Genomic DNA, 25544 nt, shown 5'->3' on the forward strand with positions numbered 1-25544 from the left:
ACACTGTCCCTTATTATTCCTCCATAAATAATGTGCTCAGAGAATTTACTGTACTGAGTTTTTAGGAGTGTGTCCCTGCAATCAGCTATTCAAGCAAAGGCACATAACAGTGACTTAATGTGCCTGAGTGTGCTATAAAAGCCAATGCTCATCAACACACAGATGTTGTTCTTGCTGCTTTGTGCACAAGGTGGGTGAGGTGCACAAACTGGGGGCACAACTGCACAGTTGGACCAGATGATCTTGGAGGTCTTTTCCAACCTCTGTTGATTCTACGACTCCAAGAGAACATGGAAAACTTTGTTCAGCACTTCACCCTGACTTCAAACCTGGAACAACAGGCAGTGCTGTGGGCTCCTCTCACCTTTCACCTTCAGGTGAAATTTAGCCAGCGGTGCTCCAGGTGCCACATGAATATCATGAAGGTCATCGAGGATCTGGGGCAATTGCTCCTCCTCTGTGGTAGACTCCTCTTGTTCTCGACTAAGAAGTGATTTGAATTAGAAAGAAGGAAGTCAGCAAACTAGCAAAGAGTTAGGAATCAGGATCACCTATTTTAGGTTAATTCAGTCTGTGTGATCCATAATCATGGCAGCAGATACAGCACCGTGTAACATTAAAAGCAAAGATATTGTGGAAAAATATTCAGACCACCATGAAGGTGATAAACGAATGTTTATTTCATCTGAAAACTCAGCTGGTCAGTATACCTTTATTACATTAATCAGGTCATGCCAGATACAGCGAAAATTGGCTTACTATAAATATGCATAGTTACCTAATCAAGGTAAAAGAAAGAGTTCAGAGTTTGATACTTTACCTTGAAATATATTCTTTGGCGCTGTAGTAAGATGATGTCTCTGTTGCATCCGCTGCTGTCTCATAGTCAGTGCTGGTCACTGTTAAATGGAGAAGGAAATATTGTCTCTAAGTTGAACTTTGGAACCTTCATGTTACTGTGATTATTGTTTCCCTGTTAATGTGAGTGACTGATTCCACAACACTACAGCAGCAGAATCCTACAACCCCCAAGGAAACCCACCAGGTTTGGGAGTGTAGCATTTTGTGGGCAATGTACATGCATTATTTATTCTCAGATGTAGACAGTGTTTTTTCTTGAAAAACTTATATCCACCTCCAAGTATTCACTGCTTGTTTTTTTGCAATGCTTACGGTCTACTCGAAGCTCAGCCTTGGTTGAAGCCACTCCCATGCTGTTTTCAGCAAGGCAACGGTAAACACCCATGTCAGTGGGGACCACAGCTGTGATGATCAGCTGATGGCACCCTTCCTGGTCCTCGTTGATCATGTAGTGATCATTTTCTTCAATAGCTTTCCCATCCTTGAACCAGCGAACCGTGGGGAGGGGCTTGCCAACGACAATGCAGTCAAAGCTGACAGGATAGCCATCTTGTACCTCTTGGTTTTGGAGCTCGGTCAGGAACATGGGAGCTAAAGCCAGGGCAGTTAGGAGGGAAGAAAGAAAAAGCTTTGTTGGAAGATGTATTTTAGTTGTACTGCTGCCCAAACATAATTTCTCCCCCAGGGCAGTTCTGAGATGTGCTTCATTGATGGCCATGCGATTATAGTTGAGGACATTTCTACTGCAAAAAGCAGCTTTGTAAGTAAGTGAATTCTTTGCAGTCCCTCCCCTTGTCGCTGACTTCTCCTCTCCCCACATATGAAAAATAATTAAAAATTCCTTTCTTTTTTCTTTTTTTTTTTTTTTTTTTTTTCCCTATATATAAACTTTCCAGGAAAATATCTGCACAAAAATTAAACAATTTGAGAAATAACTTCATGAATGAGAAGACTACTTTCTGATCTGCTCCAGACACCTTTTTCACTGAATAAACCAGTCTGGTTTACCCTACCTGTGTCAGAAGTCAGCAAAGGCGGCGGTGGTCTCGGAACTGGTGGAGGAAACTTGCCATGGGTGGGTGGCGTTGCTTTCCCAATGCGCAGTTCCAGTTTCCTCGGGCCTTGTTCCAAAATATCGATCTCCACGGGAATCCCCAGGGCACCAAACATCTCTTTGAAACGAGTGGCGGCTGTTTTTGCCTCGGACAAGACCTCAAACTTTATGTAAATGTACCGATCGTCCTCACGATACGTCTGATGGTCAACCACCTCTACATCCCCTTCGTCTGCACTGACAAAGAGCTCTTCCTCCACATCAGACATCTCTGTTGAGATCTTGTTCCTGAAAAGCCTGTGCAGCCTTCTTCCAGCTTTACGGAAAGCATCATCCAGATCGCTGCCAGAGGAGCTTTCTGTCTCACTATCGGTGCTTTGTTTTATAGGCTTCACCTTAGGAAGTGCTTGAGGCTCCTCAGCACCGATAACCACCTTCGCACTGTGTGAAACTTTCCCAAATTTATTTGATGCCTCACAGGTGTATTTACCTGCATCTTTCCTATCTAGGCCAGTGATAATCAAAGAGCAGGTCCCATCGCTGTAGTTGTCTATGTGATAGTAGCGGCCGTCTGACAGTTCCTCTCCATCCTTCAGCCAACGGACCTTCATGTCACTCTTGCTGTGGGCCACACACTCGAGATGCAGGGTGCTCCCAGGCTCACCAGAGAAGTCTTTGAATGTCTCGGTAAACACTGGGCACTCTTGTTGCTTGATCTCTTTCCTGACTTTGTAGCCCTTGAAAGCAGCCTGAATCTTCACAGCAGCGTTGTTCATAGAAGGATCATCTAAATCTGCTATTTCTGGTTCAGCTGGCTTAGCACCTGGGGAAGCCACAACAGTCTCCACGCTGGATTTCTCCCACTGTTTCCATAACTTCCCTGTGGAGATGGACTGAACCTTGGTGGTAACACTGACACTTCTCTTTTCAGCTTTCTTTAGGTAGTTCACTAGTGAAGGAGTCCCAGCTCTAGATTCGTCATCTGAACTTGTGAAAGAAAAATCTGCTTCTCCTGTCCTGGCCAGCTCATCACATGTGGAATACTCCTCTGAGTAATAGTGAGACATCTCTGCTTCTTCCTTCCTCAGCTTCTGAAGCTTTTCATCTTCTTCAGGCACCTCACTGATGGAATCCAAGGTGGGCTCTCGGCTCATCCGCCGCTTCTTGGCCAGAGCTTCCCACAGGAGATGAAGGTCTCCCTCCTGTGCAGCTTCAGGGGGCAAACTGGGCTGGACGTGGCCATCCACCAGCTCCTCCTGTTGACTTGCAGGGGGGGCTTCCTTGGCAATCTCTTTTAGCATTGCCGCTGTAGGAACTGAGGAGAATTGAAGATGTTAAATGACAAAGCATACGAGGAAGCTCTGAGAAAGCACGTGAAAACATTTTTCTGGAGTATGGACAGAAGAATATTGGTGGCAGTTAGCTAAGCATCAGCCGTCCTACGACATCCAAGTAACGTACATAAACCAGGGCCAAACAACATGTTTTTAATTCCCTACACATTTGAATAAATAAAATCAAAGATTATCCCAAGTTGGAACAGACAACAAGGATCTTTGAGTCCAATTCCTGACTCTGCAGCGGACCACCCCAAATCCAAACCTGTGTCTGAAAGTGCTGTGTGACGTGGGAAAATCTTATCTGAGCAGCTCAAAATGATCAGAGACTCAAAAACAAACTCAGTTAAACCTAGGAGTAAGAAAAGAATAATTTGCAGTTTTTAGATATAGCTTGTCAAAGAAAACAAATTCCAGTCCTCGCTATGGAGATGCCCCCAGATGTCCATAGACAGAATTGATTAAACGTCACAGCAATACACGCTCCATACCTTCAAGGCATAAGCTGGCAACAGATTTGACTTCTGGAGAAACCATGCAGGTGTATGTGTCCTGATCTTCAGCTTTAAATGCGTGAATAATGAGTATCTGTTTTTTTCCATCAGAGAGGATTTCATATCTTCCTCCAGTTCGTATCGGGACTTTTCCTTTGAGCCACGTCACATTCTCTTTGGTTTCACCAGACAATTTGCACTCCAAGCGAGCCACCTCCCCTTCAGAGACTGATCCACCCACTAAAGGATGGGTGATGGTAATTGAAGGCTCTGTAATTGAAAAACAGGTAAATTAACAGAAAGAACACACCGTGAACTTTAAGGCATCCCAGAGCACACTACAAAGTATTCAAACATATGATCGTTCATTTACAGATTCTTTAACCGCTGTGGACGAGCCAAAGAAAATGGAAAAAAATAAATAAATCACAGGCAGAATCCAATATTTGCACTTCCAAAATAACTGTACAAGCTCTGCTAGGTGTGAAACCAGTTCCATTTAAATCTTTACATGCAAAAGTCATTGCATTTTTCCTATTCCTGTTTTGTTTGCTGACCTTCATTTACCCATCATAATCAATATTCAAGCAGTCCTATGGATCTCAGGAGATCTTAAATGCTTAGAAGTGCAATGAAAGAATATAAATATAAATGCAATGAAAGAATAAGAAGAATAAAAAAGAAAAGAGGTTGTTAGAAGTTGTATTCATTCCAATCATAGAATCAGGGAAGGGTTTTGGTTGGAAGGGACCTTTCCGATTATCTGGTTCCAACCCCCCTCCTATAAGCAGGGATTCCTCCCTCTAGACCAGGTTGCTCAGAAAGATTAAAAATATGTGTATATAATTACGCTAATTTAGGAAGAGTTTGGAAAAAAAATATCAGGAAGCTTAAAGAATATTTAAAATAAAATCTTTACTTCAGAAGAAGGATTACCAATGCTTGTATGACAGTAATATTTAAAATTAAGTCATGACAAATGCATTAAATGCAGAGATGTTGACTGGGACCTTATGAGTCAACCCACATCCAAGTGCCATCCATCCCTGGTGTGGGAATCTCTGCCCAAAATCCCTTGGATTTGTTGCAGGCAGAGTGAGCGTATATAGTTGTTGAGGTCCGGCTGGCACACTGGAAGTTATGCTGCAAAAACATCAAAGCTGAGCTTAAGAGAAAACTTGGTGACTTTTAATTTTTACTATTAATGCCATACTGGGCTCTTAGTTATCATGGAAGGAGCTGCAAGAAAAGGTTGATGGAGTGGCTCTCCATTCCACTTCCAAAGTCATACCAATAGGCAGCAAAGACACTGATTTCTCCAGTACTCCTTTGTTGGAGTTATCACAGAAGATATGCAATCATATGAAGAAAGATGGGTGAAGAAGATAACAGTGCCAAGGCCCACATCAGTGCCAGCAGTAACCAGCCTTGGTTACCCAAACGCATCCCAACATGCCCCTTCTGACTCATTCTACCTGAGCTCCACCAGAAAAGGAACTCATGATGATTGGACAACACATGGATGCAGTGCAGGCACAAGACAGCTTGATGCAGCTTAGAGAAGGTGTTGGATAGTAACAACACAGCAGGTTTTTGCTTTGTGGCAGCCCAGAACAATTTGTCCAAGCTTGTTCTCCTGTATTGTGTTGGCAGCAAAGCACTGAAAGATGCTGCTGATTGAACTCATCCAGGAGATACCTGGAACAGGAGAAGCAGACATGCCATGCGAAACAGGCCGACAGCAGCTTGCAGTCCTCCATGGGGCCATCTCTCATTTCTCACCTAGCTGCACCATTTGAGGGAACTGTGCTGGCTCACTGGCCCCAACTTTATTTATAGCCAAGACGCGGAATCTGTAGGGTTCGCCTGGAGTGAGATTGTCCACCACAAACTCCATGCTTTGAATTACGCTCTTGCTGCATGACTGCCAGCCAACACCTGGGATTTTTCTCTCCACTTGGTAGCCTAGGATGTCGCAACCACCGTCGCTCAGCGGCTTGTACCAAGACAGAGTCACAGAGTGACTGCTCGTACATAAAACTTTTGGTTCTTCAGGGGGATCGGGATGGGCTGAAGGCACAACAGAGGTCCAGTGATGCACAGTGTGAGCAACATTGCTTTCTACTAAAGCAACCTGAGAGCCCTCTACAAACAGTAAGACAGAAGTACAAGAAATGCCATGTTTGGATTATTATAAAACCAAGTGTATGTGCATGTGACCATGAGATGAATATCTGTGCCACTGAATTCTTCTGCACTGATCTACAGTGCCAAGTATTCATCTTCCATCTGCCCTCTCAGACATTCAGTGCCATATATTATTGTGACTTTTTCCTGTTGCTTTGTCTCACCCAACTCAAAATAAAGATGACTCTATATATGTGGGCCTTGATTTTATACAGCTCAGATTTGGTGTTGATGGACATCAAGTTATCACTGGATTACAGAGTCACTGGTAACTTCAACAGCAAGTCAAGCGTAATTGCTAACTCACAGCATCAGGCAGTGACAAATAAATACATGATGAGAATAGAGTTTGTATAACACACCCTACAAGGGAATCTGGCAATACTGTCTTCTCCACTCACAAAAGTACTCCAAGAGGTTCTCACTCTCCTAATCTCTGAAGCTTGAGATGGATGTTGTGTGGCTGAATTCCATAGGACTGTAACATGCAATTTAGTAATCTGGAATACTGGTTGCTTTTGTGCTGAAGTAGGTCAGCAAATTTCAAAGGGTTCTATTCTGCCCCTGCTAATTTTTCTACATGCATTCTAGCACAACTCCCCCTTCTATCCACATGTTTGCTGAGGGTGAGGTTGAACTCTGCGTAAATTGACTTCCATGTAATTGTGTTATGTTTTAAAAAAGACTACAGTGCAAGAAAGCTGATGAACATCTCTGCTATCACTGTCCTGGTCTAATTTTTCTGATGGGCTCAGTTATTGCTGGTCAAACAATAAGTTGCTCTGCAGAGCCCTTTTAGACTACGAAAGCTACCTTGGGACATGGAAGGCAATGAGAAAAAATCAGTACAAAGATTAGAACATTTGAGGTTGTAGCTCAGCTCCAGAGGAGATTCCATCTGCAGTGCTGCTGGGCTAGAATGACAGACACATACAACAAATGGACTTACCTAGCACAGATAACTTGGCCGATGCAATTGCTTCCCTGGAAGCAAATGTCACCTCTCCTGAATGATGTGGTTGGGCTTTATTCAGAATAAGTTTGTATTTGTTTCCATCTGCTTGTATCTCCCAGTTCTCATCTGGTTGGATCTCTGTATCATTAAAATACCAGGTAACTTCATTAATTGGCACAGCTTCACTTAGAGCACAACTGAATGTAGCTTTCTGCCCTGGAGAGACTTCCACATCCGTGAGAGGCTGCAAGATCTGCAGGCGCCATCCTACAGAGGAAAATAGGTAATCAGAACCTTCAGACACAGAAACAAATAGAGGTAAGAGGGGGTGGATATTCGTGTTGAATCTCTGAACAGACGGGCATTGGAGAGCAAGGGGATCATTAAAATGGAGGTTACATATATCACCTGAACAAATGGCACCCTTGGTGGCTGAAGCTTTATAAAACTTGCAAAAATTAACCAAGAAATGCCTTTCTTTTCCAAGTAGCAGAAAAATACAATGGAAATACCTGAAGGAACCTCTTCTCTGCCATTCATAACATGTCCCTAGCTCGTTTGCCCTTCCCAATCAGAAAGGTAAGACTCCCCATGCAAGTCGAACAGTTACCTTTCACTGTGAGGAAGGCTGAGGTCACTGCATCACTGCACATAAAAGTCACCCTGCAGCTGTCTTGCAGAGTGAGGTTCTTCAGCAGCAGCAGATGCCTGCGCCCATTTTCAAAGTAAACCATCTCCGTGTTTTCTGTGGTTTTGGCAGGCTCGTCATCAATCAGCCAGTTGTAGTTGTAGCACTCAGGCTTAGAAAGGTAACATTCAAACAAGGCTTCCCCTCCTTCCACTGCTTCCACGTTCTCCAGGCCCTGGACAATGCTGTTCTTGGCTAGCAAGGAAAGAAAACCAACAGCATTAATTGCCTGCTGTGTACATCTGAGTATCAACAAGCCTTGGATCACCAGATGATTCCCACTGCTGGAAAGATGATGGAAAGGGTGGGGATGTGACAAACTGCTTGAAGGCTTAGCTTGGAATCGTACAACAGCCCAAGTTGGAAGGGACCCATGAGGACCACTAAGTCCAACTCCTTAGCTGTTATTTTTCCACCAGGTTCCAACACAATTCTATATAAAAAAAACATTGTAACTAGAGAGATAAATAGTTTAAAACTAATGATAAACCTCTGGGATCTCATTTCATATAGGCTTCCTCCACTTTTGACTTCTATTTTTGCAAATAAAGACAGAAAATGTTAGTGTTCCTATGAACCAGTCAGACAGTTGATAGGAAGGGACAGCTCAGGAAGATAAAGCGTGATCAAATTTCTTCAGTCTCACAAGAGGAAATATTTCTCACAGTTCTCCCAGGCAGTGTAATTGCCATCAGAACTAGGGAGATGTCAACTAACTGACTGCTCATGATGCAGCCTTACTCCCTCTCATGTAAAACAAGAGAGTATTATAGCTGGCAAAAGAACCCCTGCCATCTGAGTTAATATATTTTGCATGTCTGCCTCATGGAAACACACAAAGAATTGAAATCTATATTAGAAGGATTTTCAACTGTAAGATTCTGAATCATTACTAAGGCTCACTGGTAAAGGATTAGATTTATTTTCTCATGCATGTGCAGTTAATTGTGTGGTCAGGAATGTGCCCGTGTCTATACGCTCCATTTGCCTGCAGTCACTGCATGCATCTGTTGGCCTTTGTAGGTAAACAACCCGCCTGATGCCAAATGAAGCACAGGCTGGTGCTTGTAAATGTGATTTCTGTTAGACTAAGTCCATGGGTAAATCATATGCGCAGCAGTGGGAATGCACAATTAGGTAGACACAATTGACACAGATATCATACAATGCTCAGCGCCATCTACAACATAAACCAATGCCCTGAGACATCAGAACTCTTCTATACAAGGTAAAATAACAGCATTGATTACTCATTTGATAGCAGAAAAAGGCATGAGCTACTAAAGCATTTCTGTATTTTACAGTATTCATACCTATGGAGAACACTGAGGGTTTTGTAAGCCTTGGAGAGCGTATAATTTTTAAAGACTAATCCAAGCCTTTTCTTTGTGCCTTTTCAGAGCACTAGCAATGAAAAGCAGACAACTGCAGATCCTACCTCCTCTGGTTGCTTTTACATAACATTAATTAACACTTTTTTAGCCCCAAAATGGAAAGTTTATCAACATAGAAAATGCTACAGTTAATAATACCCCGAAGTTCTGCATTCGCAACTCTAATTAGACAAGAAGGCATAATTTTTATAAACAAAACACAGCAATTCAGAAGTCAGATCAGAACCCCTATACTTGCTGGTTGAGCTGATTCACTTGGTGACTGAGAACAAAAATTACATATGCAAACAACAGGGAAAAAATAACAGGCATCGATATCAAGTCATAAACCTACTCTTAATTTTATCTGCTGGTCCTCAGGCCCCTTACAAATGCTGATTACAAGTGAGAACGTGTTTCCTGAGTGATCAGTATTTGAAATGAGTAAACTCCCAAGCTATTTTAGCTTAGTTGGGAATAAAAAAAGAATTTGATGCTATCCATTAGCTACATTAGAGAACTCATGTAAAAAACACTCTGTAACAGCATAAAAAACATTGTTATTATTCCTTTGGGCCAACATTATATTGGTAAGTTCACAATAATTCAGCAGGAGGCATTCCATAGCGCTGATGTGGCAGCCAAATGCAGTTCCATGTGGAAGAGGTACGATGCGTAAGTGGTGTAATAAGTGAGCGTTAATTAGAACTAAGCTCCAGTGAAATGCTACAGTTTCATATTCAGTTCCCAATAACTCCCAGCTACTTTCAGCATCATTATCAGCACTGGCATGAACACGAAAGAGCAGATTCTAACGCGTCACTTATTGCAAGATGCTGACATGATTTTTCCACCTCTTAGTTGGAAACCACGATAGTCTTCCTCTTTGGCTGGAAGACCTCACCTTGAACATCAAGTGTAGCCACCACTTTGGTGCCTTCAGCTTCACAAGAATAGACTCCACTGTCTTCTGGTACCGTGGGTTTAATTTTTAGCATGCTTACATTCCAGTCCTGATCGATAATCACTCGCTGCCCATCTGCAAGTATTTCCTGATCATTTTTCTTCCATATGGCGTGCACTGGCCTAGAATATTGGCATATGAACTCTGCTGTGCCATCTTCATCAACAGTTATATCCTGCATGGGACTGACCACTTCAATGGTTGGATCTGTCAACCAACACGTCAGGAAGGACATGCATTAGTGGATCCTCATGGAAATGGTAACTTAGAGACTTTTGACAAGCACAGAGGGATGCAAGCAGAGTGAAAGTGCAAGCAGGAAGCTGACTGGACACACTGGGCATGAGCAGTTTAGTCTGTGCTTGTGTCAGCATCAAGCGTGACTGAAGCAAAACTGGCACATTAGAATGTAACCATCACAATGGGCAGCGGACCATCAGCCTGCACTTTGACTGTCCCAAACACGACCTTCTGTGCAGAGCATCTGCCCAGATCCCCTGCAGTTCTAATTTTCCTCCCAGCACTGCTGAGATGCTCTAGATGAGAGGTTTCACATAGGGTGTGAAACAATCGTGCTTCCCAGAACATGACAGGAGTGCAAATCTGAGACAGAGTGCAGTTGATGGGCTGCAGTGAGGTGTTCCCTGCGGTACATGATCTCTCAGTGCCATTAACCCTATTGGAGGCTCCTTCTGGAACAGACTGCAACCACTCACTGAACAGAAATGCAATACACAAATGCAAATATTCACTCCTATCGTGTGACAGTGAGAGACATAATGTGGGGGAAAAGGGTAACCTTGTGCTCTACACAGCAGCCGTTCTAGAGACCCGGCTGTGTGAACCTATTGAATGCTCCCCCATCAACCACTGCAATCTCAAGTTGAGAGCCTGAGAAATGCTGAGAGCAGCTGGGTGGGCAGCTCCTCTGAAGATGGTGAGATCCAAGGGGTTGATTTTAAACATTCAGAGTCCTTCTTTCAAAAGAGCATCTCTGCTTCTTGGAGAAGCAGAGTAAATCTAACCTCCAAGCACTGTGAGCATCCAAAGCAGCCCAGGAGTCTCTCCCAAGATGTACAAATTGGATCACCTGCATACAACTGCAATATATATGCTGAAAAGGAAAATCTTTATGAAATCTGAAAAGTGAAGCCTCTCTGCAGCATCCTTCGCTGCAGAACCACATCAGCTCCTTTAAAAACTTGGTTGGGCTACTGATAATGCAGCTCAGCTTAAAAAGATGACAGAGAAGGCTAGTAACTGTCCTTTACTTCCAGACTGTTCTGACCACAGATCAGCCAGAATAAACCACACCGCAACTCTGTCTGAATGCTCCTGTTGAAACTGGTGAAGCAGGTGGAGGGCTTAGTGCGTTACTGGAAGACCCTGGGAAGCAAAGCTGCTTTTACTAACATCTCTTAGAAATTTTTTCCACGTCTTAATCCTGCTCTCTAAGTCTCCCTCCACCATTCGCTGTGTCTGCAAGTGTGTGAATGGAGAGGAGGCGTCCATGGCAGAGCCTGGAGATGTTTTGTTACACCAGGACTGAAGAAGCCAGAGGCGTCTTTACAACCAGATGAATACGCTACCATCCCATTTCATGGGATGCAGACACTCTCCTCACAGCAAATGTTACCTGTGGTCTTGAAGACGGAATGAGTCCCAGTTTCAATGGCAATGTCCCACCAGTGGGCTAAGCCCTTGGCGGACCCAATAGAAGGAAGCTCCTTGAGCCTTAGGAGCCAAAAGGTCACAGCAGGGCTGTGATCCTCACCCTGCCCAAGGAGGTCAGAAGGAGGCAGCTCTTAACCTTTTCTCATTTCCCCCTGCATATACACAAATGTTTCTTCATGATGGGTCACTGAGTGAATGCAGTTCTAGGACAGTGATAGTCTGAAGAAAGATCTGCTTCTAGATTTCTGGCCAAAATGAAGTGTAGGAAATTGGCTGCTATATAAGCACGGTTAGAATTTGACTTGTTCTTACTTTCCTATTCAGCACAGTGTAACAGGGGTGTTTTAAAACTGCCTTCCTCCCAATCCAATTATTGTCATTTGGTACCAGGATTACACTAAAGAAATTTTGCCTTAACAGAAAGAAGCACAAAGTATCCTCATGTGTAGAAAGTGTGAGCTATGGGATAATCTCCAAAGCTTCCAACATGAGAAAAATCTGTGATTATATGAAATTCAAATTTCTTTGGAGCCCCTTATTTGGCTGAATAGAAAACCTAATTGATGCACCTGGATTTATTTTATGCCTTATGCCCAGAGGAGTTCTTTGCCTAGAAAGCCTGGGACCATATTTTGCTTCTTGAAATGTGAAACACAAAATCTATATGCAAGGACAGGTGCTCCTTGGCTTTGACAGACTGCCTCAACGCTGCACGATTCTGATGTTAGAAACAAATAATTTGGCATTTTATCAATGCATGGAGATAAATTTCCTGAATGCATGAGAGTCACCATTAGACAGAGAAGGAGACATCACTCTGTGACTCAGTGACACACTGTGGATCATTATGGTGAACACTTACAGCATGAGAGCAGATTTTAATAAAGAACATCTAACGCCTTCTATCTCTTTATACAAAAATCCCATTTCCAAGCAAGGAATAAGTGTTACTTTTTTCCAAAAAATAACAACTTTTTTCAATGGCTATAAAAGGACTGAACAGGGAGCAGCTTGCTTTACCATGAAGTCTGGAGCTCAGTGTTATTTGCAGTTTGTGGCTACCCTTACCAAATGAGAACCAACATTCACCCAACAGACAAGACTTTGCTAGTGCAACGATGACCATTAGCATTCTGGCATATCAACAAACGTGGCCCACTTTGCCACACTGTGATGCAGCAATGTCATATACCATCTGGTTTCAAGAGTGAGCTCTGAAGCCATCAGCATATGAGCACAAGGCCTTGTCTTGGTTAATTGTGGTATTATAAGGAAAAAAGTTGAAGGGAGATGAAAAATTCAGGCACTACCACTGAGGTGAAAGCACACTTTCTTCTCCTGTATTGGTTCAGCTCTGTTGAGATGTGCAGTACAAGCAATAGTCCTGACCCTGCAACCCTTCCTCACCTCAGCCATTGAGGCGTTGATGTGGTTGTACCTACAAGACTTCTGGACTGAGTATGGTTGTCCTAGTGAAGCGCAGAGCTGCAGGACTATCATGCCACAGAGAAATAGTGGAGAGATTTAGTAAGGGTAGCCAGGAAGGCAGAAGCACTTGCACACTGAGCAATTCCAGAGGTGGCCATCTGTCTTTCTGACAACAAAATACCTTTGACTAATAATTTGGCTGAAGATATAAGAGAACCAGCTCTGAAGGTGACAGTGCCTGAGTCGTGGCAAGCCACATCATTTAGGGTTAAAGTGTGGATTATCCCGTCCTGCTCAGAGATTTCAGTCACAAAGTTGTTGTGAAGGGGAGATCCGTCGAGCCACCACTGCACGTTCTTCACGCCTGGGTGCGACAGCTCACAGGTGAAAGTGGCCGACTCACCCACAAAGACGTCTGTGTTCTTTAACCCAGAAACTATGACTGCTTCTTCTTCTGCATAACAGAGCAAGAGAAGGTGCCAAAGGAAAAGAAAAGCGTGAGCATACACAAGTTCCTTCCTGTGATAATTTATAAGCATTAATCAGATCTCAACTTGAAAATAAATGTTTGTATTGTCACTTAAATCAGGGACAAAAATGAACTGAATTCCATTGGTTTGCATCCGAGACAAGTTTGGACAGTTACTGCCAAAGATCGTGGAGTAAAAAGTTCAGGCAGCAAAACCAGGGCACTCCCGCCAGCCTTCATCTTACCTTGCACATACACAGAACCTGTGGTGATCTCATATCCGGTGCTACAGGTGTAATCCCCACAGTCATCGAGCTCCACGCCATGGATGATCAGCTCCGCAGTGCAGCCCTTCAGCTTCATTTCGTACTTCGCACTGGGCTGAATGACCACCCCTCCTTTTCTCCACTCAACGGGAGCATCTGGCTTGGAAATCTCGCAGCGCAAGATAGCTGTTCCCCCTTCTTCAGACTCCACATTTTTCAGCTCTTCCTTAAACAGCACGGGTAGTACTGCAGTAGAGAAGCAGCCTCAACAGTGACAGTGCCCAGAGGTGAGAGACTTGCATGCAGTTTTCTGCAGCTTGGCATTCCCCACCTTTATGAACCACAGCTCCCTGAGGACAATGCCAAGCCCAGAGAGGGACTCTGGGATTGTGCCCTGGACACTGATGATGTGAAGATGACCACTGCTCAGTATAGGACTAGCAGAGGTCACAGGCTAAGGGGTTTCACCTGTGCATACCCACAATATTCACTGTAAATGATTAGAGGGAAAAAACTACCAATAGCAGCATTTAACCACTGAAACGACACACTGAGAAGAACCATAGACTCATTCAGGTTGGAAAAGATCTCCAGGATCCCCAGTCCAACCATCAACCCACCCCCATCATATCCACTGACCACATCCCTCAGTGCCACATCTCCAGGGTTCTGGAACACCTCCAGGGATGGTGACTCCACCAACCCCCTGGGCAGCCTATTACCACTCTTTGGGAGAAGTTGTTCCTAATATCCAACCTGAACCTTCCATAGTGCAACTTGAGGCCATCACTTCTCATTCTATCACTGATACCTGAGAGAAGAGACCAACCTCCACCTCACTACAATCTCTCTTCAAGGTGTTCTAGAGAGTGATAAGGGCTCCCGTGAGCCTCCTCTTCTCCAGCCTGAACCATATTTCCCTCACAGTCCCCCATTGGACTGTGCTCCAAACCTTTCACAGTTCTCTTGCCCTTCCATGTGCACTCTCCAGCACCTCAGTGTTTTTCTTGTAGTGCAGAACACTGGCTATGGGGTGCTAAGCTCAGGATCTAGAAGCATGATCCTGTTGCACAGCACTCAGTGTAAAATGAATAAAACTCTACAATCAAGAAGAATAGCCACTAGAAAAAGACACAGAGCCACAGATCTAGTGCTGCTCAGGCAGAAATAGCTGTAACATCTTCATTTAAAATGGGCCTGCATTCTTCTTTAAAGAGCAGACCTAAGATCAAAACCATTCCTGTACTCTGAATTCACAGAGTGTTAGCGATTAAATTTCCATTAGTGGGGAAATACAGGTGATAGACGGGTGGTTTGATGAATGATCTTGGAGGCCTTTTCCAACCTTGGTGATTCTATGGATCTATGATTTCAATTCTATAGAAGGCAGCCACAGCTTTTCTGGCTTACATCAAGGCTTCCCCTACCTTTGACTTGCAACAATGCGGTGGTCTGTTGATCCCCTGAGTCACACGTGTAATCACCCACATCCTGAGCCTCGGCATCATAGATGAAGAGCTCAACATGCGTCCCCTCTTGCCGGATCTCATACTTGTCACCTGAATGCAGCACCGTATCTCCTTTCCTCCACTCCACGGGTGCGTTGGGTTTTGTCAGCTCACAGTGCAACACAGCAGTGCGCCCTTCCTCCACCTCCTCGTTTTTCAGCCGGTGTTTGAAAAGCACGGGTTGGGCTTCAAGGGGGGAACAGTGCAAAGAGAATAAACAGGCAAAACAGATAGAAAATAGAGGACCGTTTTGTTGACAAGACAAAACACCTTGTACTGGTAAGAACTGGAGTGGTAGTGCCAAAAATGAAGTCCATGTGCAGTTCTGGCTTTGTTTACCTGGGTAAGAGGGATGTCTATTTTCAAGCCAGACAAAGGAGGAGAAGGGATAGAGTTAACCAGCAGGAAAAAATCCAATTCCACGGGAATTCCACAATTTCTTTCCCTATATCCTAAATGGTTTTTTTTTGTTTGTTTTATGTTTTTTCAAAAAGAATTCCCAACTAATTTCAATAATCCTTTTTGAAGCCCAAATGGTTTTTCATCCAAAAATAAGACAATGAAACAGATAGGAGTTCTCAAACAAGACATTTCAAGACCATTTCAAGAACAATTTCAGATCACGCAGGAAAGGACCAGCTAGGGAATGGTTAAAGCTGGGGGGACCTCTGGAGTTCTTCCATGGAAGGAATTCCTCCACCTCTTCGTGTCACCACTCCATCATCTGTCTACCCCTCATCATAAAAGCTGTGTTTTACCTCCCTAATCTGCATTTCTCTCAATTAACTTGTGCTTCTTGTCTCTCATCAGTTTGCACACCCTAATAAAGGTCTGTCTCTCTCTCTTCTCTGCAGGCACCTAACAGACATTTGCAGACACCAATGAGATCCTCCTTCAACCTTCTTTTCCTCAAGCTGAACAAACCCAGCTGCCCCTGCCCCTCCTGATACTTCACCTTCTCCAGTCCCATGACAAGCTTTGTGACCTCTGCTCCATTATTCCATAACCATAGTGCCTTTCTAATACTAGGATGCTCCAAAGAGCGCAACGTCCTCCTTCAGTTGTTGTCTCAGAGCTGCTGAGCAAAGAGGAAATCATACCTTTCACTTCTAGTCTGGCAGTGGTCTTCCCATCAGCTGTGTGACAGCTGTATTCTCCTGAGTCCCCACAGTCTAAATCGTGAATGACCAACGTGTGCACATTCCCATCCTGCTTGATGCTGCACTTCTGGCTGGAGTGGATGACAGATGTGCCTTTCTTCCACTGTACGGGGATGTCGGGCCGGGACACCTCGCAGCACAATTGGGCTGTGCCACCCTCCTGCAGCTCCAGGCTGTGGAGGGCCTTCACAAAGGTGATCGGAGCAGCTGCGGAGAAGAGATGCAAACACTGCTGCATGTGTGGAATCCAGCACCGGCCTGAGATCAGAACTGTATGCTTACGGCCTCCCCTGGAGATGTTCAAAACCTGCCCAGATGTTTTCCTGTGCAACCTACTGCTTTTTTGGGGGATGGACTTGATGATCCCCCAGAGGTCCCTTCCAACCCGTGTTTCTGTCATAGTTTCATTTGGAACCAGTTAGAAGAGGAACAAATAAGATAAGGCATTGACATGGCCAACCTTTCCAAATCAGGGCAAGGATCTGAAAACTTCACAAGTGGGAAATGAATCCAGAAACTATTCTTGATGTTCTTCAGCATTGATTTTAATGTATCTTGGATGCTAGTTTGAAGAAAGGTTGACTTGTCCTCAAAGGATATCTGCTTCACTCCAGACTATAAAGAGGTCTGAAATGACTGGCTCAGGCACGCACAACATCTAACTCTTAAATGCCTAAACTGTGTTAGATGAATTTCCCAAGATTTGCAGAGATCCTTCCTCCAAAATACAATGACAAAAGCTAAGGCAACACTGACAGTGCTCACCAGTACTTTCTAAATCCTTTCTTTTGGTAAATGTCTCACCTTGGACTGTTAGCTGTGCCCCTGTAGTGTGCTGCCCGACTTTGAAGCTGATGGGTCCACAATCTTCTAGTGTCACCTTCCTCAGGATCAAAGTGTGACGTGTCCCTTGGACTTTGATCTCATTCATTTCATTGGATTGCAGAGGAACATCCCCCAGGAACCACTGAGCATCTTGAGTTGTTTCCCGGGACAATCTGCATTCAAACACTGCATCTTCCCCTTCATATGAAGTGACATCCTTCAGCATCTCCACAATGGTTGCTGCTGGTTCTTTATGGAAAGATAGCTACGTTCAAGTGATACTTCTTATTTTTCCAGGTTAAACACTGTGTTATACTCATTCTTGACAGTACTGTATTATTTGAAAGAACTAATACCCACAAGACACACTACATTTATAATACAACATACATATTTTGAAAGCACTGTCAAGAGATTTGAATGGTTGACATTAACATAAAACCATAAGGTCATGATTTCTGTTTCTGACTCTCTAGAAACAAGCAGCTCTGTTCTCTTGAAACCACCCTTATCTCCAAAATCCCTATGAATCAGTTTGGGCACAGGACAACGACAAGCTGTCAAATTTCTTAATCGTGTGTCACTGCCATAGTAATGAGCTCTGTTCAGCTCTTCCCCACACAAAGTCCTACCTTTCACATGCACGACTGCAGTGCTTTGCTGGTCCCCAGTATCACACATGTACTCCCCAGCATCAGCTTCACTCAAGTTGAGAATCGTCAGCTCAGCCACAGACCCAGCTTGGTGCATCTTGTATTTATTGCTTGGTCGCAGCACTTTCCCGGCCTTCTTCCACTGCACAGTGGCATTTGATTTTGAGATTTCACAGCTTAAAGTGACGGTGCCACCTTCTTCAGCTTGCTGGTTCTGGAGAGGTTTTGTGACGATTACCGGCAAAGCTAAACCAAGAGAAATCAGAGGAAAAAAAGGGTTTCATTGTTGACTGCGTATAGTGAAACTGTAGGGCCATTCCAGACAATTAAAACTCAATGACCTGAAGGCATAAAAGAGGAAGAGGGAAAAAAAAAGCACTAGATTTCACCAAGCACTCTGTGCTCCCCAATGGGCACTGTGCACACTGACCACCTCTAGGAATACATTTCACTTTACAATGGCATGGCCACAGTTGTTGACTCTTGGGCATCTAAGTGTGTGTATCTCCAAATGGGCATGTCATAGTCACAACTCAAATGCCTATCCCTGATATCCAAGTTCTTGGCTATATAGGAGGGCGCATGGAAAAAGATCATGATATAAAGGCTTTCATTTGAAAACTGGACCCAGAGGAGAAACAATGTCTGGACATTCCTGTATGCATGTATAAACACTGCTGGGTGTAGACAGAGCTTTGGTGGGTTGATTTACATACAATGTGTAGAACTTGTGTGTTCCTTGGGCCCAGTTACACAGAAGAGCCATGGTAGCTTCATGGAAATGGCTGAACTGAGATTTACAAAGGTAAGGGGTGGGACTATAGAGAACACGGTTAATTCATAGGAACTGAGTGATATATATACAAAGAGAGAGCTATGAAGATGCCTGTAGATGGCATAGGAATGGATGATGTACTCTATGGGACAGTTAGGCAATGGCTTGAGTCAGATTGTTTTACAGCTGCATTTGCAGGAAGGGCATCCCATTGTGCACATAATTTCTGCAGTCCAACGACTCTTAAGAACCAAGAAATGAAAAAGGAGAACAGAAATAATATCTTGACAGACAAGCTTTATGAACATCTAGTCTGTCAGCTGCATCACTGTTGAATGAGAAACCTTCATCTCAGAAAAAAGGAACAAACTCTTATTACAGTGCTCTTAAGTCTTAGATGTAGAATCCCTAAATTAACCTAGAGCTCCCCAAAAGGTGAAGTGAAACCTCATTTCACCTTTCACTAACAAGGATGCCATAGTTTGCTCATCACCAGCAGGTGTTGTCTCCAGCATCCTTCAGCTGTAGATCAGTAGCTCCACAGCAGAGCCCATCTGCTTCATCTCATACTTGTTGCTGGCCTGGAGCAAGACTGACTCTTTTTTCCACCTAAGTGGCATGTTGAGTTTGAAGAGTTCAGCATGAAGAGTAACTGCAGAACCTTCCTCAGCTTCCTGGTTTTGGAGTTTCTTTTCTAAGAGTGCTGGAATGGCTGTGACCACACACAGGAACACAGCAGGGCAGCCACTGTTAGAGAATGGACTTACAGTGCCAATATTCTGGCATCACTGGATCCTGGATTTGGTGTGATAGTAAGCAGCTGCACATCCATCATGGGCAATATGTCCTCAAGAGGTATTTCAAAAGATGACACTTCACAAGAATTTCCTGGCTCCTTATTATTTCAGCTGATCTCATAGCTCAGGAAAAGACTGTATTTGTAGCAGGCTAGATCTTTTTAAATGGATACACTGGCACATTTAAGTTGTATTTAAGACCATAGGCAATAAAATTCCTTAGGTACCTCACTCTTCAGCTACAATTGAGAGTCCAGGTAACTTTGAGCACTTTAAATCCTAGGCACCTGTTGCCCAGTTGGGATCACAGCTCAAAAAATAAAGGTGGCTGAGAAACAAAATGGTATCACGATAACTTTAGTTCCAAGGTTGGTCTTCAGAGTGAGCATAAAGAGAACCTTGGGTCTAGAATAGTGGAAGAAGTTACTATGCCTGGAATAGGAGGAAATAGCTTCTGAAAACAAAAGGACTCAGCTGCTTTGTGTCAGTAAAGTTGAAGCCAAGACTGTAGATAATACTCACTCATTAGTACTTAGCCAAGAAAGTGGAAGGAGCTTCTCATCTTAAAAACAAAACAAAGCAAACCAACCTACCTTTTACAGATAAAATGGCTGTCGTTTGCTCATTTCCATTATCACAGCTGTATTTGCCCGAGTCTTCTGGTTTTAGGTGATAAATCTTTAAAGTGTGGATTGTTCCCTCCTGTCTGATTTCATATTTGGAGCTTGAGGAAATCACCTGGGCATCCTTCTTCCACTTCACGGCAACATTAGGCTGGGAGAGCTCACAGTGCAGGACGGCTGTTTCCTCTTCCTGGAATTCTGTGTTCTGTAATTTCTTCTTAAAGACTGGAGGTGGAACTGAAATTGCAAACACAGTGAAGGAATTAACAGCCATCTTTATTTTCCTCACCTACTGTTAAAAAATGACAGCTGCAGTTAAGCAAATACTTTAACTTCTATATTTTGGGGGCATTAAAGAAGTGAATGGATTTCCAATGAAACCCACTCACAAATACTTAGCTTCAGGATGCTAAAAACAGTGATTTCTCCACTTTCCATCCATAGCGATGACAACATATAAGAACACATCAGTGCATCACATGTGCACTGAAGCACAAGCACATTGCTAACATGAGCTAACAAGAAGTGAACAGTGGCCTTTAATTTGCTATTAGTATATGCAAAAGCAAAACGTCTCCTGTTATCACAGGTCTTTATTGCATCATGGAATACTTTACCTTTTACTGTCAGCTCTGCTGTGGACGTGTATGGTCCCACTCGGAAAGTGATGGTGCCAATGTCCTGCTCAGTCACCTTCCTCAGTGTCAGCTTGTGGATCTTCCCTTTCTCCACCGAGATCTCATTCATCTCATTATTTTGCAGAGCAACATCCTGTAACTTCCATTCCACATCCCTTGCATTCTCATGAGACACCTGGCACTGAAACGTGACATCGTCCCCTTCAAACACCACCATGTCCTTTAGGTGACTCACAATGGTCACATCAGGCTCTGCAAACAGTCAACGTATAAAATGGAAAATATGGACCAAATCATAGAATCACTTGAGTCAGAAAAGATCTCTAAGATCACCACTTCCAACCATCTACCCATCCCCACCATGCCCACTAACCACTGCCCAGAACAAGGCCAGCTCACAGCATGTTGCTCAGTGCTGTGTCCAGTTGAGTTTTATTGACTTCCTCCAAGGATGAGGACGTCATAGCCTCTCAAATTATGTTTTGAACTCTGTCATTTGATTCCTTTCAGTGTATTTAGTTATATGACAATTACCATTTAACCTGGACAGACTAAAGATTTGGGTAGGGAGGAACCTGATGAGGTTTAACAAGAACAAATGTAGAGTCTTGCTCCTGGGGAGGAAGAACTGGCCATGGACCAGCAGTGTGCCCCTATGGCCAAGAAGGACAATGGGATCCCAGGATGCACTAAAAAGAGCATGGCCAGCAGGACGAGCTCTGCCTGTAATGCTGCCATGTGACTGGAAGCTAGAAGTGAGCCATCGGCTCACTCAGATGCCAAGCAAACAATTCAAGCCCCAAGTCAAAACTGACAGCTGCATTATCCTTGCCTGCCCACCAAGGGACTCCTTGCCTCACTTCAGTCATAGACAACAAGATTTCATACTACTTCACAAGACCCTTCCTGTGCCCTACATGCATTTAACATAATAGTAGCAGGGTTGTTTCCAAATCTTATTATCTTAAAGTGAAAATCCCCTTGCTCCAGTAAGCATCTCTTGCCTTTCACGGTCAGCTTCGCAGAGGTTGTCTCATCTCCAGCCTTGCAGGTGTATTCTCCTGCATCACCAGGCTCCAGATGGTGAACACGCAGCTCACGGATGGTGCCCTGCTGCCACATTTCATACTTGGAACTTGAGTGAAGCACGACTCCATCTTTCTTCCATTCCACTTCTGCTTTGCTTATAGAAATCTCACAGCGCAGCTTAGCTGTCCCTCCCACCTCAACTTCTTCATTCTTCAGCTGCTGCTTCAGCCGGGGCTTGATGGCTGCAAAGTGAGAAAGGCAATGAATGCATGAACTGTTAGCTTGGATGAATGAGTGTCAGGTCTGGACAACTCATCACAAGGCACTCAGGGTCTGAAGCTGCAGAACAAGTTTGCTTTAAGTGAATATATGATAAGTTCTGTATATCCAGAAAGGGAGAGAAAACTTCCCAAATGTGTTTGTTCCCAAAGGTATCTTTCATTATATCCTCTAGGATCTGCTCTGGATATTGAAAACTCCCACACAAAAAGATCTTGACTGAGCAGAACTTGGTGCTTTCTGGTTAAAGCTATAAATATTTGACTTCTAACAGCAGTTGCAAAGATTTGAGCACACCTCATTTCTCTACATCACAGATGTACAGGCCTAAGCAGCCATTCTATCTACCTGACCCAAAAAAATCCACTTCTTTGTATTCTGGTTTATGACTTGACATCTCACAAACTTTTCCTCTTTATCTTACTTTTCAGGGGGACTTGGTCACCCGAGAATAACAAAATGTTATCTACACAGCTTCTCAAATCATTTTATCCCTTTTATCCTCTGCTCCATCTTGGTGCAATGCTAACCATTCACTCTGAGGATGGCTGTGCTTTGCTGGTCTCCTGTATCACATGTATAATCAGAAGCATCCTCTGGTTCTGCATTATGGATCACAAGCTCAGCTGTGCAGCCACTTAATTTCATTTCATATTTGGAGCATGGGAAGATCTCCATGGTGCCCTTCCTCCACTCCACCGCTGCATTATCCTTTGTCAGTTCACACTGGAATTTCACTGCAGCTCCTTCTTCAACCTCCTCGTCCTTGAGCTCCTTTTTGAAAAGAACTGGCAGGGCTAAAGGAAAATGAAAACAACAAAGAACAGCAGCTTTTATTCAAGCCAGAATCAAGTCCTGGTTAACACGACTATATTGACACCTGGGGGAACAAGATACTGCGCTCTGCAAGTGCTATGCTCCAAGGCAAGACCCATGTTTTCTAATAAGCCTGGTTGTGGTAGCAGACATTTCTGCATGAGAAGCGGCCATCAGCACTAACAACGGTTCCTTCCTCTGTTCCTTGACTCCAGTCTTTCCCAGGGCTGAATTATTTGAATGAATTCATCCCTCAGTTGATTTCACAAAGATCTTGGAAGTAAAACAATTGAAAACTCCCTGAGCAGCCTCAGCAGAGCAGGAAGGTCGTTGCCATTCTCCTTCCAGGATTTGAAAGGAATTCCTTCTTGAAATACTTAAATCACATATCACATGAAACATTCCTGTATTACATTAAAACTTTGCTCTTCCTTATATTTCTCTTCCACCGCAGAGCCAGAAAGTATTTCTTCTTAGAAATCAAGACTCGGACACAATACTGGAAAAAGGAAGTATCTTCCTGGTCCATTTTCTTTGGAAATATTTAGAAAGAATAAAGGCAGGTAACCCTACTCAAGTTGTTGGTTTGAGTAAGATGAAATCTATTGCTTTTTGAGTCAGCTCACACCACATACCTTTCACATGTAAGGATGCCTTTGTTTCCTGATCCCCAGTATCACAGCTGTATTCTCCTGTATCTTCTAATTGGAGGTTATGTATTAAGAGCTCTACCAGGCATTCCCTCTGCCTCATCTCATATTTCTCATCGGGCTGCAGCCCCACTCCTCCTTTCCTCCATTCCACTGCAGCATTGGGTTTTGACAGCTCGCAGCAGAAAGTAGCTGTACTTCCTTCCTCTGATTCCTTATTTTGGAGGATTTTCTTAAATGTGACAGGCAGTGCTGCAAAATTTGAGAGGAAAATGTTTTAAGAGTGGTTCAGTCCACAAATGACCCAATCCTACCATCATTCTTCTGAAACAGCCTAATTCTAATGATTCCAAAATCCTTGGGCTGCCATTCTCCTTCTTGGCAGCATCTTCCTTGAAGCACTTCATGAACCAAGACAGTGAAGTTAGGGAAGAGTTAGGAAAGAGCAGACCCCAGCATGGCCTCGTGTGCCATCTGAAGTTGTCAGATTTTCCCATGGAAGTCTCTCTGTGCCATCTAGGGGTGCTTCAGCCCATGACCACCAGGACAAAGAGGGATGTGCTCCCTCTACTTGGACCCTTGTTCCTCAGGGAAAGTCTGGGAGTTTGCAATATTGAGCTAAGAGTATTCCTCCCTCCCTCATGCACACCCTATATAAACTTCCACCAACATATAGAAGACCAAGATAGCATTCAAAACTTAAACAGCAGCAGTATGGTAAGAGCTGGCAATGAAGTGATAAACAGAGGGGAAAATAGATTTCAGGCAATGGTAGACAAGGCTGAGGAAGACATGTGGATGCAATTGTTTGCACTCATGGATTGTATCCAGAAAGTCTCCAATAATAACACAAAATACCTTTATCCACCAACTGTACTCATTATCATCCCAACCGGGCATTACACTCGATTATGCATCTCATGCTTAATGAAGCAATCAGCAATCCCAAAGAATCTATTTGCCTGATTTATTTCCTGTTATCCATTTCCTGAATTACCATACACAGCCACACGTTCTGTGCTTATAGGGCAGGAGGGCTCATCATGCTTTGACATCGTGACAGTATTAAATTGCTATGATGCTGATTAATCACTCCAGATGCCACAAGCAGAACCTCTTTGTCCTGACCGTGTGTCAGGCTGAGGGAAAAAACATACACTGGCAGAGAGTAAAACAAATCAATAATTGTAGAGATACCAAAAGATGCTCCTTTCACTTCATCTCTATTGAGCCAAGGGTCAGTACTGCCTACCATGTACAGTTACTGCAGCTGTTGTCTGCTGATGTCCGGAGTCGCAGGTGTACTTTCCTGAATCATCCAATTCTAAGTCATAAATGACCAATTCTACAGAGGAGCCCTTCTGCTTCATCTCGTATTTCAAACCAGGGTAGAGAGTAATATCTCCTTTTCTCCACTCTACTGGAGCCTTGGGTTTGGTAAGCTCACACCTCAGGGTCACTGTCCCACCTTCGTCTGCCTCAGTATTCTGAAGCTCTTGCTTGAAAAGTGCTGGTAGGGCTATAAAATAGAAATACAACACGCTGCAGTTGGGGTTTAGGAAAGAGAAAGCAGGAAGAAAATGGAAACACCATGATAACTTATTTGCAGGTAGCACTAAATCTCAACACTCTTGATTCAAAGTACAAAGCTGTTTCCCCAAAGAGATAACAGGAAGATCTGCAGGACAAGAAGAAATCAATTTCAGGAAGTTACACTTGCCATAAAGGCTATTTTAGCTTCATCCAACCTAAGACCGAAAAACAGCAGAATATTTCTCCCACTGCTGAAGAGATATTCCAGAGATCAGCATGATTTGTAAGCTTTCAGATTCCCTCTCAGGGCAAAACACTTGCAGAAGAGATTACAGTTACCCTGACAATAAGGGACTGAGATGATGTATTCTGTTCTGCACCACATATCCTATTTTCCACCTGGTCACTCTATTAGGCTGTACAGGCCATGTTATTCCACACACCTTTGTTACGAGTCACAGCCATGTCTTCTCTGTAAGTGACAATGTAATAAGTAAAATACAAAATG

General features: G+C 43.6%; 1 protein-coding gene across 1 annotated transcript in view; it reads right to left on the bottom strand.

The window, feature by feature from the left end:
* LOC107308835 (obscurin) overlaps positions 1-25544 on the bottom strand; it is a 155929-nt gene that overhangs the window by 51366 nt on the left and 79019 nt on the right. Inside the window, 21 exon segments of the mRNA XM_032442807.1 lie at positions 365-483; positions 821-899; positions 1174-1452; positions 1875-3230; positions 3744-4016; positions 5529-5816; positions 6883-7155; positions 7499-7771; positions 9854-10120; positions 13197-13469; positions 13730-13996; positions 15178-15444; positions 16359-16625; positions 17223-17492; positions 17876-18142; positions 20062-20328; positions 20709-20981; positions 21734-22000; positions 22568-22834; positions 23489-23755; positions 24756-25022. Coding sequence (XP_032298698.1) covers positions 365-483; positions 821-899; positions 1174-1452; positions 1875-3230; positions 3744-4016; positions 5529-5816; positions 6883-7155; positions 7499-7771; positions 9854-10120; positions 13197-13469; positions 13730-13996; positions 15178-15444; positions 16359-16625; positions 17223-17492; positions 17876-18142; positions 20062-20328; positions 20709-20981; positions 21734-22000; positions 22568-22834; positions 23489-23755; positions 24756-25022 — 6426 coding nt within the window.

Source organism: Coturnix japonica, chromosome 2, assembly GCF_001577835.2.
Source record: "Coturnix japonica isolate 7356 chromosome 2, Coturnix japonica 2.1, whole genome shotgun sequence".
NCBI classification, from domain to species: domain Eukaryota; kingdom Metazoa; phylum Chordata; class Aves; order Galliformes; family Phasianidae; genus Coturnix; species Coturnix japonica.